General features: G+C 65.6%; 2 protein-coding genes across 2 annotated transcripts; one reads left to right on the plus strand and one right to left on the minus strand.

Moving 5' to 3' along the window:
- Nucleotides 1-4,807: 4,807 nt before the first annotated feature.
- EMIHUDRAFT_463467 (hypothetical protein) lies at nt 4,808-8,077 on the minus strand (the record flags this gene model as incomplete). The annotated part of the gene is made up of 3 exons (XM_005777482.1): nt 4,808-4,943; nt 5,003-5,157; nt 5,291-8,077. 3 exons carry the CDS (start codon nt 8,075-8,077, stop codon nt 4,808-4,810), a joined length of 3,078 nt encoding a protein of 1,025 aa, XP_005777539.1.
- Nucleotides 8,078-9,101: 1,024 nt separating this feature from the next.
- EMIHUDRAFT_206220 (hypothetical protein) lies at nt 9,102-10,405 on the plus strand (the record flags this gene model as incomplete). Its single annotated transcript, XM_005777483.1, has 3 exons — nt 9,102-9,144; nt 9,584-9,878; nt 10,357-10,405. 3 exons carry the CDS (start codon nt 9,102-9,104, stop codon nt 10,403-10,405), a joined length of 387 nt encoding a protein of 128 aa, XP_005777540.1.
- Nucleotides 10,406-12,461: the final 2,056 nt, after the last annotated feature.

A 12,461-nucleotide genomic window follows, 5' to 3' on the forward strand; every position in this document is an offset into this window, starting at 1 on the left:
ACACTGCTCGCTGCTTTGCACAATGGCGGCAGAGCGCGCACACTGGTCAGCAGTGGAGATGAGACGGCGCCAGCCGCGCGAGAGCACAGACACACGACGCACGAGGCAGCGCGCGGTCGCGACGCAGCCACAGCGCAGCAGAGAGGCAGAGTCGAGGGCTCAACTAGGACACAACAGCTGGCAGTGCACAACCCATTGCCCATGGCAGGAGATGGGACACACACACATCTCTCACCCCCCTTGTCCCGCGAGCTCGCCGGCCAAACGCCGCGAGTGGACGGGCAGGGAGACGCCCTTCGGGCACACGAACTGCCCTTCGGGCCAACCTCCAAACCAAATCCTTCCCCTGCACCATCACCCCCACAGGTGCAGCCGCAGAACCAAGCGGCTGCCGAGGAAGAGGTGGATTCGCTCTCGAGGCGGATGGCCGCCATCGACGCCGACACCTTCGACGCCGACGCCTCCGCCGACGCCGCCATTGGCAACCCCGACCCGCCCACCCCGTCGCCTGGCCCCGAGGCCATGGAAATGGAAGAGCTCGTTGTACCCCCCCCCCAGCCCCCCCCCGGGGGTGGCTCCGCCGCGCCAACGACGCCGCCGAGCGGAGCGGCAGCCGAGCCCCCTTCAGACGGGACGACCGCGCAGGTCGCGCCCTCCCCCCCCAAACAACCGAACCTTCTCCCTACCTCCCCATCACATTACTTGAACCCTCAGGACCATCTCGTGATCCAGATCAAGCACGGCTCTGTGGTGCGCGGCGGCCAAATCGCGGACGAGCTCATGACAAAACTGAAGGATCTGACCGGCTTCCCCGACGTCGTCTTCGACCTCTTCTCTACGAAAGAGTCGCAATACTATGTACCTCCCCCGCTCACATTCTCTCACTATTCCCTACACCAGCCCAACCCTACCCATCTCCCCTCCCAATCCAGCCCTCTCCACTTCCCCCTGCGCCCACCCCCCCCCCATGCAGCACAAGCACTCCCCATTCCCCCCTACATCTCCTCGCCCATCCTCACTCCACCACACCCCTCCACGACAAACACCATCTCCCCGCACGCACCAGCTCCCCATACCCCCCTCCACCCCCTCAAATCTACCATGCCACCTCACCCCATCTCGCCCCACCTCGCTCCCCCCCGCCTCATCACGCCTCGTTTCACCCCATCTCGCCCTCATCTCGCCCCATCTCGCCCCTCCCTCACCTCCAATTTGCCACACCCCGCCTCATCACCCACATCTCGCTCGCCCTCCATCGCGCCCCAGTCCGCCCCCATCAGATATCTCCCCATATTCCCCCAAGTCTCCCCCTCCCTATCTCTCCATATCTCCCCATATCTCCTCATATCTCCCCACATCTCCAGACGCGAATGCCGCTCGCCATCTCCCCATATCTCCCCATATCTCCCCATATCTTCCCATATCATCCCACACCTCCCCATATCTCCCCATATCTCCCCATATCCCCCCATATCCCCCCACATCTGCGCATATCTCCCCATATCTCCAGGCGCGAGAGCCCCCGTATCCTATATCTCCTCATCTCACCGGGCACGCATGCCGCTCATCACCCCCCTCATACCCCCCCATATCTCCCCATCCCTCCAGACGGGTACGCCGCTCCTCATCTCCACATATCTCCCCATCTCTCCATATATATCCCCATATCTCCTCATATCTCCCCATATCTCCCCATACCTCATGTCTCCCCACATCTCCCCATACCTCCCCATGTCCCCCCATATCCCCCCATCTCCCCAGGTGGGAGTGCCGCTCACCATCCCCCCCATATCCCCCCATATCCCCCCATCTCTCCAGACGGGCGTGCCACTCATCATCTCCACATATCTCCTCATCTCTCTCTACATATCCCCATCTCTCCTCGTATCTCCCCATATCTCCACAAATCTCTTCATATCTCCCCATATCTCCCCATATCCTCCCACATTCCCCCATATCCCCCCATCTCTCCAGGTGGGCGACCACAAGACCGAGATGGAGTGGGGAGACGTGCTGGACCTGCTCCGAGAGATTGTCCCACCGAGCTTCGTCCTCAAAAGCGCCGACAACGGACTTGAGTTCATGTACAACCAACCGACCGCCAAGGTGTTTGACCTCGACTACTCGGGCCAGCACTTCCCGATCTCGATCGTGCGCTCCAACATCGAGGAGCTCTCCCGCGTGACCAACATCCCCGCCACGCCCGCGAAGAAGTCGGACTTCAACGTCTTCAAGGTTATAGTCGAGGGCGCTCCCGCCCTCAACGCCTTTGACGCCACCATTCACGTCCGCACCACCGACGCGTCCAACTTTCTGATTGACAACCTAAAGACGCACGCCCGCACGCCCAACGGAGAGCAGGTCGGGCTCAAGGTCCTCAGCATCAACCGCAAGAAGCACAAGGCGCTCGGCACCACCGACGACTCGACGCGGACATACGTGTGGTACGCCGACGTTGTCGCAGGGAGCCCCGACACCTGGCACGAGCTAGGAATAATTCTCAACAAAAGGGGGCTCAACCCCGCGCACAGGAAGGCCAACCTCCTAAGAAGGGAAATCTGGCACGGCTACGACCGAAGCCTGCAAATGCTACAAAGACCGCCAGTAGCGGCCAAGCTCAGAATCTTTTCCACTAATGTCAAGCTAGAGCTCAAAGTCAAAATATTGAACCTACGAGACGGCCCAATAGTCACAAACAAAGGCACTCAGCCTCGACAAACAACAACGGGCTCATCACCAAAAGAAAAATTTGAACCAATACGAGTATACGCCTACCTGGACAGAGACGACACAGTAGAAAACAACCACAAGTACTTGGTGCGAACCCTCAAAAAGAAAGCTGGTCAATGGTACGAGGAATACTGGCTAGCCGAACAAGACGCCAAAGGAATGGTCCACCCAGGAACGAAAATAACTAAGGACGAATTCCTAAGACACAACCCACTACCAGCCCTACAGTGGGCGCAAGGCTACAAAGAGAGCGAGGAGGTGGCCTGGCCACACCCGGAGACATACACATTCGACGGGATCGACAAACCACTCGATCAGATAAGCGTCGGCGACATCACAAAGTATCTGAGCAGAAAGGGCATGACCCAACCCAGGATCCTCAGAAACTGGGAGAAGGACTTCCTACGGAACCCAGGGTGGATAAGAGAGGGAGGAAAAGACTCCAGGGCACGAGTGCAGCGACCCGACCGACCGCACGACAGCTCGTCAAGATTCCGCCTCAGAGTGGAGACAAGCAACAAAATAGTCTACCCTCAAGAATGGATTAACGCTGCGAGAGCGATACACAGCACTCTCGTCCCGCCTACAATTACCGACAACTATAGTAGACATATTCTCAACAGGAGGCTGGTCCTCCGGAAACAGCTCAAGGCGTACGGACTAGACACCACAACACACACGAGGTGCAGGCTCTGTAACAGAACCTCTGAAACGCTGAGACACCTCGACGTGTGCCCGGTCGTCCGGGCGGTCTTTGCACAAGGAGAGTCACTGAGCATACCTCCGCCGAGACTACTCACCATCATCGGAACCTCGGCGGACACGCCTGAGGTCCACAACGCACTTCATCTACACATGTGGAACCAAATAATAGTCTCCTTCTACGAAGAAGAAAAAATCAAACCCGAACAAACCTGGAAGGCGGTCTTGAACCTATTCGTGAGAAACATGCAAGCGTACTCGGGGGAGGCCAGAACTAGGCTCCGACGAATAAGACGCAAGAGCGACCGAGTCAGCGATTCGACCATGAAAGAAATAAGCGACAAAGTAGAACCCATGGGGACGATTGATTACTACGGCAGACTACGACTGAGCAGGCGAGTGAATGAAGAACTAAGGAGAGTGGGACTCGACCACCTCACCACAGAAGAGGCGACGACTCACGCACGAGAGATCAAGTTTGTCAAGGCCTCACAAGCTAGCTCAACAAACATCTAAAGACTTAAAGGCATCACACTACAAGGAACGCGGCTGAGCTGACTCCCTGTAGGGGGCGCCTCGGTGAACCAGGGACTAGGATCTCGCGCAGACGACACAGGGCGTGCTGCGCCCCGCGCGATCCCAGGCGCAGAGGAGGCTGAGCTGCCGAACTTAGGATGCCTGCAAAGGCTGGCGAAAGCCAGCGAGACACGCCCACAACTCATATCCACTACAACAAGCCATTATGCCCCAATAGGCCCCACCACCCCACCCCTAGGCAATGTAGCGCACATGTCTAGTCCGGAGAGGACGGGGGGGGGGGGGGGGGGGTAGGGGAAAACACTGTGCCGAGTATTTTGGATTAAAGCAATTTTTTTTTTTTGCAACTAGTCACACACACACACACACACACACACACACACACACACACACACACACACACACACACACACACCGCTCACCCACGCGCACCGGGCCTTGCACTTTAAATGCCGTGGGGCTCCTGTCGTTAGACGTGGAGATGCGAGGGTTGCCCCCCCTTGCCCCACCACCTCGTGTGTGTGGAGAAGTTTACCTTACCTTACCTTACCTTCTCCACGCAGGCACGCTACGCGTCCGAGAGTTCCCTCGCAGCGCGAGTCCGTTCCACACCCCTCCTCACGGCTCCTCACCTTCTCTGGACTATCTGCTTCTCTGACGACCTCGCTGTCCCAGCTCGCTCTCTCGTCTCACACTCATCACTCTCTCACAAGCTCTGCAGTCTGCTCACGTGCGCTTCTCTCGACGACTGTCGACTCACAACTTTGAGATCTGGAATGCCTTGTGGCCACCAACCCCCCCCCAGGAGCGAGGTGCAGCGCCCCCCGGGGCTTGGCGCTCAGTGCAGGAGCGCCTCACGCGTCATGGCCTCGCGCACATCTGCATGCATGTTCATGTAGGATCGGTCGCTGTGTTCGCTCAGCGCCGAGAGCCACGCTACAGCGGCGCGGCGCGGCCGCGCCAGAACTGGCGGCCTGGGGTGGGATGGGGCGACGGAGGGGTGGTTAGGGTGTGCGCGGGCCGCCGCAGCCACCCTGGGCCGCGCGGGTGGAGGGCGCTGGTGCATCTAGGATCCCGGCCGTAATGCCAGACGAGCTCGTCTCCCGCCTCGACGTCAGTGCTGGTGAACAGCATCGCGCGCCCGCCTCCCCCTTTGCCCCACCACTTTGTGTGTGTGGAGACGTTTACCTGTGGTACCATTGGCGCGCGAGAGCGCGATGAATGCCGCCTTCGCCGTGGTGCGGGGGGGAAAGCCAGCGGGCGACAATTCGCGCCAACCGCACGCCTCGAACTGCTTGAGCCACCAACCGCGAGGCTGCACCGTGAGGTGGAGTGTAAGCTCCGCGCCGTCCAGCGACATCTTCCGCCCCTCGGGAACCGTGGAGATGCGGAGGAAGAGGAGGGAGCGGACGACGCGCGAGACCTCGGCAACAACGCGCGGGACGTCGGCGGGGCGAAGGTGCTCGAGGACGTCTGCCGACACGCCCGCTTCGAAGAAGGCGTCGGCAAAGGGGAGCGCCGTGAGGCTCGCGCGCTGGAGGCAGGCCGGGGCGCCACCATGCGTCGCGCAGCGCCGGCCGCGGCCTAGTTGGAGCGCCTGCTCAATCGACGCGCCAGAGACGTCAACGCCGTAGGCATCGAAGCCGGCGTCGGCGAACGCCTCGACGCCGTGACCAAGCGAGCAGCCGAGCGACACGAGCCGGATGCCCGTGCGCGCGCCGTAGTGCCGCCGGAGGTGCGGCGCCAGCGCAGCCTCTAACGAACGGTTCGGGTCATGGTACGCATGCGCGCGGTCGAGGCGGTCGTAGACCTTGTAAGCGTCGGGCGTCCCGATTGGTTCGCCAACGTCGGGCGTCCCGATTGGTGCGCCAACGCGGTGGCCCTCGAGCCCGAGGCCCAGGAACGGAGAGAGCGAGTAGATGAGCAAGCCCGGGTACCGCGCCTGGAGGAGGTCGCGGAGAACGAGCGTGTCGTGGGTGATGTTGATTGCACCAATGTCGCCCGATAACCACGCGGCGTAGGCGGCGCGGCCTGTGACGCTGCCACGGCGCGACTTGCGGGGCAGCGCCCAGGACTGGGCCAGCGTCGCGCTGTCGTGGTAGCCGCCGAAGTTTGCCTCGCCGTCGAGAAGCGCAAGGTCGTGGCCGCAGACGATGATGCGCGCCGCGCCGAGGTGAGCCGCGAGGTGGATCGCCGTCGTGATTGTCGAGTCGCTGACGACAAGCCGGTCGCCGGGCGGCGGCAGGCCCTCGAGCCGCGAGCCGTTGCAACGCTGTGTGTGACACGCGTGGTCCGCCACGACGATGCGGCCCGCGTCCAGCTCGGCGCTGAAATGCGTTAGGGCCGTGCGCGCGTTCTTCCAGCCCTGGCCGCCCTTGTGGCCGCGCGTGACGACGTGCGTCGTGCGGTTGCCCGCGGCTGCCAGGATGTCGCGGAACGCGTGCGGCTCCAGGTCCTTGCGCACGAGGTAGGTGAGTGCCCTGACGTGCCGGTTGACCTGGTTGACGCCGACGGTGACGCGGCCGCGGAAGAACGCCGGGTCCACGAAGCCGAGCGTTCGACCCGATCCGAGCACGTAGACGTCGGCACCCGCATGCCGGCCCTCCAGCGCGCGCAACGTCGTCCGCGCCGCGCGCTTTTCGAGCGATTCGCGCGTTGAGAGGTCGCGCCGCCGCCGCACAACGGCTGGCGCCCAACGCAGCGCATTCGCCGCCGCAACGGCCGCGAGCCGCCGCTGCGCGTCGACAAGCGCCGCGTGTACGGCGCTGCGGTTCGCATCGATGGCGTCAAGCACGCCCGTCAGCTCCTCGGCGAGGCCCGGGCCGCCGCGCAGCCGCCGCGCGGGCGCCAGCTCCACGGCCCACTCCGGGTGCCCGACGTCGCGCGCGAACGCGCGGACCTTCTCGTGCGTCACGAGCGAGATCGTCGCGACGTGGAGGCCGAAGGGAATCATGACGCCGTGGCCGCGGCTCGAGGCCGCCACCGTGACGCTGCGGTAGTAGTCGACGACCTGCAGCCAGTCGCGCTGCGAGGGCTGCGGGCCGTCTCCTCGGCGTCTTCGCGTATTCGCGTTGAAAGTTATCGTCTCAAACGGGAACGCGCGCGTCCCCTGGAGGCGGTGGAGGAGGCGCCGGTCCGACGTCGCCTGGAGGACGACGTGGACGGTCCAGCCCGCGGCGTGCGCGCCCGCGAGCCAGGCCTCGAGCGCCGCGAGCACCGCCTCCTGGTCCGCCGGCGGCCCGAGCCGGAGGCCGAGCTCGTCGTCCGCGAGGTTGACCGCGAGCACGCCGCGGCCGCCGGCACCGGCGCGCGGCGTGCGGAGGAGCGACTCGGACGCGAGGCACGGCTGGAGCGTCGCGAGCAGGGTCGTCGCGCAGGACTGGTAGTGGAGCGGCAGGTCCGGCGCTTGCGCGGCGACGGCGCTGAGGCTGTAGGACTCGCGGAGCGTCACGTAGCCGCCGCCGTGCGCGCGCGCGGCGAGCGCGGCGAGCGACGCGAGGTATGCGGCCCACTGCGCGGCGGGCGGCTCGGCCTGACCGCGGAACGCGTTCCAGCCCACTGCGAACAGGAACACGGGCGCCTCGAACCCCAGCAGGTGCGCGCGGTGCACGGGCCACTGCCAGCCCGACACGTTCTGGCGCGCGTGCGCGTTCGCCGGGTAAAACAGACCGCCGCCGCCGACGAGCACCGCGCTCGCGGCGGCGTCCGCATCCTCGACGTCGCGCGCGGACGTCGGCACCCGGACCTCGCGAAGCGCCCAGGCCGGCGCCGCGCCGAAGAAGTACTCGACGGCCATGCGCGTCGCGCGCGGCAGGACGCTGTCGCCGGCGTTCTTCTGGACGCCCGTCGTCGAGTAGTGCACGAACGTGCCCAGGCCCCGCCGCCCGGTATCGCAGAGCGGCGCGAACCGCCCCGCCGCGTCCGCCGCACCGACGAGCTCGCAGAACGACGCCGCGCGCCATGATAGCGGCCCTGCGCACGCGGCTGGCGCGACCGGCGCGCGCCGGAACGCGTGGAGCGCAACGCCGTCCCACGCGGCTAGCGCGTCGTCGAGCCCGGCCGCGCGCGGCACCGGCGCGGCCAGCGCGGCGCCATGGAGGACGAGCATATACACCCAGACACCCAGACACCTGTAGGGGGGGTGTTGGTCCCAACGGCGCCTCTTTGCGTTGGTTGGGCCCGAAATTCTTTTTGCTCTGAGGAAGCCGTCGCCCGCGCCTCGCCTGTCGCGTGAATCGTGTCGTGCGACCGCCTTGTCTTGTTCTAAAATTCTTTTTGGCGGGGGCGGGCGGGTGCACGGAGCTAAGTGCCTCGCCGCCCTCGCAGGAGTCGCTTAGGCGGCTCCCGTGGTGTACCTGTGTTCGTGCCAGTGCGCGCCAGTCCCGTGCCTAGTCCCGAGTGAATCGCGTTCTAAAATTCTTTTGGCGGCGGGCGGGGCGGCAGCCGTCGGAACGCCGGCGGGGGCGGTGCTCGAGCGAGCGGGCGCGAAGGCCGGGCGAGGCGGCGGGCGGCGGGCGGGGCGGCGGGCGAGGTGGCTGGCGTCGTGTGCGCGCGTCGGGGAGTCGGCGCGGGTGGCAGGCGCAGGCGCGCGGGTGGGGATTGGGCGAGGGGCGGAGCCGGGAGCGGCTCGCGGGTTGGTCCGGTGGGGCGGGGCGGGGCGGGGCGGGGTGGATCGGGTCGGGTCGGGTTGGGGCGGGGTTGCTCGGGTCGGGGGGGGGGCGGGGTTGTGGGGTGGGGTGGGGATGTCGGGGTGGAGAGTGGGTGGGCGCCGGGGTGGGAGTGGTGTGACTGCTCCTGTGGTGCGGGCGACGGCTTCTGAGGAAGCCGTCGCGTGAATCGTGTCGTGCGACCGCCTTTGGTTGTAAAATTCTTTTTGCTTGACAAGGACGTCGACGTGCGGCTGCTGCTGTTCGAGTCGTTCGGTGGGTTTGGAAGGGGGTCGGCGAGATCCTCTGGGGGGCAGCGAACGTGCTGCAGAACAAGCTGACGCGGGCTCAGTACCTCGAGAGAGAGAGTGTTTTTGTTTTGTACCTCGATGAGGTGACTTGGACCTACCACCAAGAGCTGGCTGGGGCTGCAGAAGCAGCGCATCTCAGTCGTTCTTCACACGGCCATCGCAGAGCAGATTGTGAATGAGCTTGCCAGCGGCGAGGGCGGTCGAGTGCACGGAGCTAAGTGCCTCGCCGTCCTCGCGGGAGTCGCTTAGGCGGCTCCAGTGGTGTACCTGTGTTAGTGCCAGTGCGCGCCAGTCCCGTGCCCAGTGTTGTGCGAGGGCGTTGCTTGGTAAAATTCTTTTTTGCTTGCTTCACGAGTGCTCTGACGGCGCTTCACCGTCTCTCTCAGCCCACTCAGATGGACGTCCCGCGCCCAGCCTACGTCCCCTTCGCTCTCTCGGACGAGCAGTACGCCGCCATCCTGCGCGCGCCCGAGGCGCACCGCCGGTACGGCGTCCTTTCGCAGGCTCCGCCGGGCGCCTCGTCGTTTGGCACGCTCTACCTCCTCCGGCAGCAGGCGCCGGAGGAGGGCGCGCGGCCGGCGGCGCGAGCCGCGGCGAGCACCCGGCTGCTCTCCGATGGCGTCACCACGCTCGCGCGTCGCGCGCCTTCCAAGCAAGGCGCCGGGAGCGCCGCCTCCATTGCGGCGCGGCCGGTGCGCGCCTTCTCCCTCTTTGTGCGCGCGCAGTCCGAGTCGCTCAAGCGCACGCAGCCCGACCAGGGCGCTGCCGCCGTCCGCAAGGCGGTGGAGGCGAGCTGGCAGTCCCTCTCCGATGCCCAGCGAGCGGTCTACGTGCAGGCCGCGCGCGAGCACAATGCCGGCATCCGCAAGAGGCAGGCCTTGGCGCCACCGAGCCAGCTGTGCACGCGGCACGAGCTCTGGCTCGAGGGCGGCGCCGCCAGCCCATTCTCCTCGTTGCTCCCCTCCTCCTCCTCCGCGCCGCCGCCGCGCCCCCAGCTCGTCCTCGTGCACGTGCTCGGCGAGCCCGCGATGCAGACCCTCACCGCGCCGCCAGTGGCAGTGCAGACCGCGGGCGCGCCAGCGCCGGCAGACGTGAGGACGATGCAGCTCCGCCTCGCGTGGCAGCCGGACCCGAGCATGATGGCCGCCGCCGCGCGGGCGCCCCAGATGATGGGCGCACAGCCGCGGACCGTGCAGACCGCGATTGTGCCTCCCGGCGGGCTGAGCGCGGCGGCGGCACTGCCCGCCTCGGCCGTGCTCCCCGGGGGCTGCCTTGCTCCACCGCCGCCCCTCGCCGTCGTGGAGCCCGCCCCTCACCCATCCGCGCCGCCGACTCCTTCTCGCCGCCCCCCTCTGCCGCCCCGGCAGTCGCCCCGTCCCGGTTCGTCGCTGGCGCCGCCAGCTCAAGCCGGCAACACGACCACGGAGCAGGCAGGGGGGCAGCGAGAAGTTTGATGTTGCTTACGCGATTGCCGACTGAGCGCTGTGTCCAATTCGAACTCGGCGTCCGATCTCGATGATCAGCATTCCGCTTGCGAGAGAGAGAGAGCGGGTCGCATCACAAACCGCTTCCACGGCCGTTCGATTCATGGGATGGCTGGCAGCATCATCCGACTTGGGCAAAAGCAGGGGAGGGAGAGGGGGCGGAGTGAAGACGGCCGCTGGCTACACCGGCGCGAATGCAACGAGGGCAGCGGGCCACAGCACAGGCTTATATGTGAGAGGGAAGAGCCAGAAGCCGTCTTCATTTGACCTGCGAGTCTCCGACTTCAAGAAGATTCCCGGCTTCAACTATGTGCTGTGTACGTGTCGACAGAGGACGAGCACACGTACAACTCACATGAGGTAGGTTGATGTTATTACACAGTAGTCGAACTTGAGGGCAAAAAAGAGAATATATATTTCCCCCTCTGATGGTCCTGTGCCGCCGGCGCGCGCCGCCGCCGGCCTGCGGTGCAAAAGCCTGTCTTGAGATTCTGTGCAGCGGCGGGTAACGCCAGCCAGCGCGGTGGTCTCTGGGCGCGACGCGCGAGAAGCAGCGCTGTCAGCGTCGCGCAGGCAGGAGGCTGCCGGGGAGGCAAGGGGATGCGGGCGCGCGAAAGCTGCGAGTGGAGGCTCGGCGGTGTGAGGAGGAAGGCGGCGGCGCGCTGCCTGCACCGGCCTCTCGGGCCTTGCCAAAAAAGAAACAAGCACGGGCACACTAAGTTTCGATTAGTCACCTCACAACGCTTTTTGCGCGCAAGAGAGTGCGTGAGAGAGACACGGCTCGATGCCGCTCCTCGTCTACTTCGCGCGCCGGTGGCGTGTCGCGCCGCGTCGTTTGCTTGATGGCCGCGCCCACACCGGCAGCAGCGCCATGGAACGCCCTACAGCTACACGCCGCTGCGGATATCATACGCGTGGGTCTTTTCACCAGCACGCTATACCAACCCCCCTCTGAGCCGTCTCTCCCACCTCCCCCAGAGCTCGAGGTCGCTCCGCAGGATGCGTCTCACGGCCGCAGCCTCGTCCTCCGGCAAGGCCCCATGGCGCTTGCTGGTGCTGCCGCCGGTGCTGCCGGCCGCCGCCAACCGCGGCCCCTTTTGCGCCGCCAGCCATGGGTCGTCAAGCCACGCGCCTAAGGTTCGGAGAGAGCCAAAGCTGCCAGCGCTGCACACCGCAGCTGAAGCGCGGGCCCGCTTCACCCAGCCGCGCAAAGGGGCGCTCCGCCGCCAAGTCCACCTCGGTGGGTGAGGGAGGCGGGAGGGCTGAGGAAGAGGGCGATCGTGGCACGTAAAGTAGTAGGCCAGGAAGTCGAGGTGGCAAGGGGGCGAGCGGTCGAGGGGGCGAGAGGGCGGGCAAGGCGAGGCGGGTGGATGCCGCACCTCGACCAGCATCACAAAGATGGACCGCAAGTACGCATCCGCCAGCTGCGGGGGCGGGGGAGGGGTGGGTGACGTCCATCGGGCGTGCGCTTTGCGGCCACGGGTGCGAGAGCGGGCCGCCTCGACCGCCGCATTCTTGGCGCTCTGCGAGCGGCGCCAGAGGTCGGCCGACTGGGCCGCGAGCAGGTGGGCGCCCTTTGGCGCAAAGGTCTGCGTGTAGACGTCGCCGACGTACGCGCCGTAGGCGGCCTACTCGCACGCAACTGTGATGGCGACGGCCTCCACTCGCGCGCACTTGAGTCGCAGGTTTGCGCGCGAGGCTCATATTTGGGCAGGCGAGCCGCGCGTCCGCTTCCTCGCCGCACTGGCGGCCAGCGCCGCCGCAGCTGACGCAGTGGAAGGCGTGCACGGAGAGGAGGCGGTCGATCGGGTGGCGCAGCATCGTGAAGTAGCGGCACGGCCGACTCGGCGGCGCGCGCTCGCAAAAGTGGACCGACGGGCGTTGGCGGTTGGTGAGCAGGCAGTGCAACTGCTCCGTCCCCTCGAGCTCGTAGCAGCTCGGGCCGTTCCACGTCGCAGCGTACCTACGCACCTAAGCGCTTCGGCTGGCTTGGGCAGCGAGGAGGACCTAGGCAGGGCGCTGTGGCACGCACGGCTCGACGTAGAGCGCCA

The sequence above is a fragment of the Emiliania huxleyi genome (assembly GCF_000372725.1).
Source record: "Emiliania huxleyi CCMP1516 unplaced genomic scaffold EMIHUscaffold_26, whole genome shotgun sequence".
NCBI lineage: Eukaryota > Haptophyta > Isochrysidales > Noelaerhabdaceae > Emiliania > Emiliania huxleyi.